The following is a 2,088-nucleotide window of genomic DNA, read 5'->3' on the forward strand; positions in this document are numbered from 1 at the left end:
TATATATATATATATATATATATATATGGATATATATATATATATACATATACATATGTATATATACACACATGATAGCGTTTTCTCACGTATAGTGTAGCAATTGTTGTTACATGAGTGCGTATGTATGTATATAAACGAGTACATATTGTTGCCTTTTCTCAGTAGCAAATTTAAACAAAAATTAAATAAAATTCAACAAATTTGGGGAAAATCTTTGTAAACAAAATCAAAAAAGAATTCGATAAAATTCTGAGATATCAATAATTTTCTTGTTCCGAATCATCTGAAGGTTGTCTTGCATATCTCTGAACCATCTCTTCCTTCGTCTCATACACCGGTCCATTTTCGTTAACAGTTCCATAATCCGGCATTTTGTCATAGGAATCTCCTTTCAACGTATCCTCTGGTTTCCATTCGTCTTCAGGTGGTGGTTCAGCCCACGGTTGTAATTCTCCTGATGCAAATATAGCGTAGAATATAACACCACCGAAATGTACCATACTTGCGATGAGAAACACATGTTCCCAACTGCTAACATCCTGCAATTCAATAAGAAACATATAATTAAGTTACGGTATCTAAGAATGAGAATACTAACAAAGCATCATCACCATCAACAACATCAACTTAAATAGAATATCAGCAAACTTTCAGAGAAGAGGACTAGGCAGTTTAAATGAAACTCAATATCTTCGTGGTAATTATACTGTAACGACCACGGAGTTTTAAAAATTATGAACAAAATCTTCAAAATCCACACCAGGAGTTATACCTCCAAGACAATATCTCTCCAAAGACACAGTCTACATCATACAGACATGTTCGTGTCAGTACCACAACTCACAGAGTATATTCTCTGAATAATTCATACAATTAAGTGAAGTATACCCTTATTTTATCACGACCTATTAATAACAAAACATACTGAAAAACAAACTTGATATATTCACTACCAAATTTTAAATTATAATCACATATTTCATACAATCACATCCCGACCCGAATAAAATAACACACAACGTGGAATCCCCAAGAAATATCCATCAAATTTTGCTGAACACATTGTCTCTGGCTTAAATGAAGGATACATCATCATCAACAACAACAACACCAAACTTATTTATTTTCTAATTTCGCAGAATTATTAATTATCATACACCATATCAGTTGATCATAAAATAATTACCAGCACTTCCAACACAGCAACATCACCAACACCACCACTATCATCATCGTCATCGTCATTGTCAACTACAACATCAGCACACCAGAAGCATTCCAGAACGTTAGCCAAGAAACAAACGAATGTTACATACCGGTATTTTGGTTAACATCTCAGTAATTGGTGGACATAACATGCCAGATAATGTCCCAACACCGTTTGACAAACCCATGAGTATACTAGCGTAACGAGGTGCAATATCAAGATGGTTGACGTTAAAACCTGTCAAAAGAAATAGTAATAATGATATACAATTATAAAATTATCAACAAAAGTTTTATTTATTATTTATATTTTGTTCCACTTCCACTGTGTGTTTTAGAAGATTTTTGCATTCTCCATCTCTGCATTCTCTGTCTCTTGTGTTCTCCATCTCTAATTGTAGGATGTTTTATAATTATGTTTTCTTATTTTTGTTGCCCAGGAGCACGTCGGTCCTGACTCAGTACACTAATGGCTAGAGGAATTTAACCCGGAACAAAGTGACTGAGAAAAAACCACAAAGCTACTTGCAGCAATATGTTAATGAGGTTATTTTTTTTCTTTTTTCAAACCATGTATATCAATCATTCGAAAATCTCTCCCACCCCACTTTTGCCTAGGAATTTGAATATTTCTATGTACGCTAAAGATAAAGCGAACAGAATCAATAATGACACTAATAGAGATACAAAACGGGTGATTTTAGTTTGTTTTATGATTTCTTGTTAAGAAAAAATCCGAATCAATTGACCTTTTCAATAGTCTCCGATACTTTTCTTAAAAATGAGAGGGTGAGAGTGTAGAGAGAGCGAGAAAGACGGAGATGGCGAGAGAGAGAGAGGGTGAGAGAGAGAGAGAGAGAGAGAGAGAGAGAGAGAGAG

At 34.1% G+C, this 2,088-nt stretch overlaps 1 protein-coding gene across 2 annotated transcripts in view; it reads right to left on the reverse strand.

The window, feature by feature from the left end:
- Positions 1-14: 14 nt before the first annotated feature.
- The window catches only part of LOC106873512 (vesicular glutamate transporter 1), a 411,825-nt gene continuing 409,751 nt past the window's right edge, over positions 15-2,088 (reverse strand). The window contains exons 11-12 of one of the 2 annotated variants that reach the window (XM_052973285.1): positions 1,320-1,447; positions 15-542 (exon numbers count right to left, since the gene is read on the reverse strand). In XM_052973285.1, the coding sequence (XP_052829245.1) occupies positions 261-542; positions 1,320-1,447 (410 nt within the window). In that variant the 3' untranslated portion in view covers positions 15-260. The remainder of the gene's footprint in view (positions 543-1,319; positions 1,448-2,088) is intronic. The other variant, XM_014920898.2, reaches the window with a different exon arrangement.

The sequence above is a fragment of the Octopus bimaculoides genome, chromosome 15 (genome assembly GCF_001194135.2).
Source record: "Octopus bimaculoides isolate UCB-OBI-ISO-001 chromosome 15, ASM119413v2, whole genome shotgun sequence".
Classification (NCBI taxonomy): Eukaryota; Metazoa; Mollusca; class Cephalopoda; order Octopoda; family Octopodidae; genus Octopus; species Octopus bimaculoides.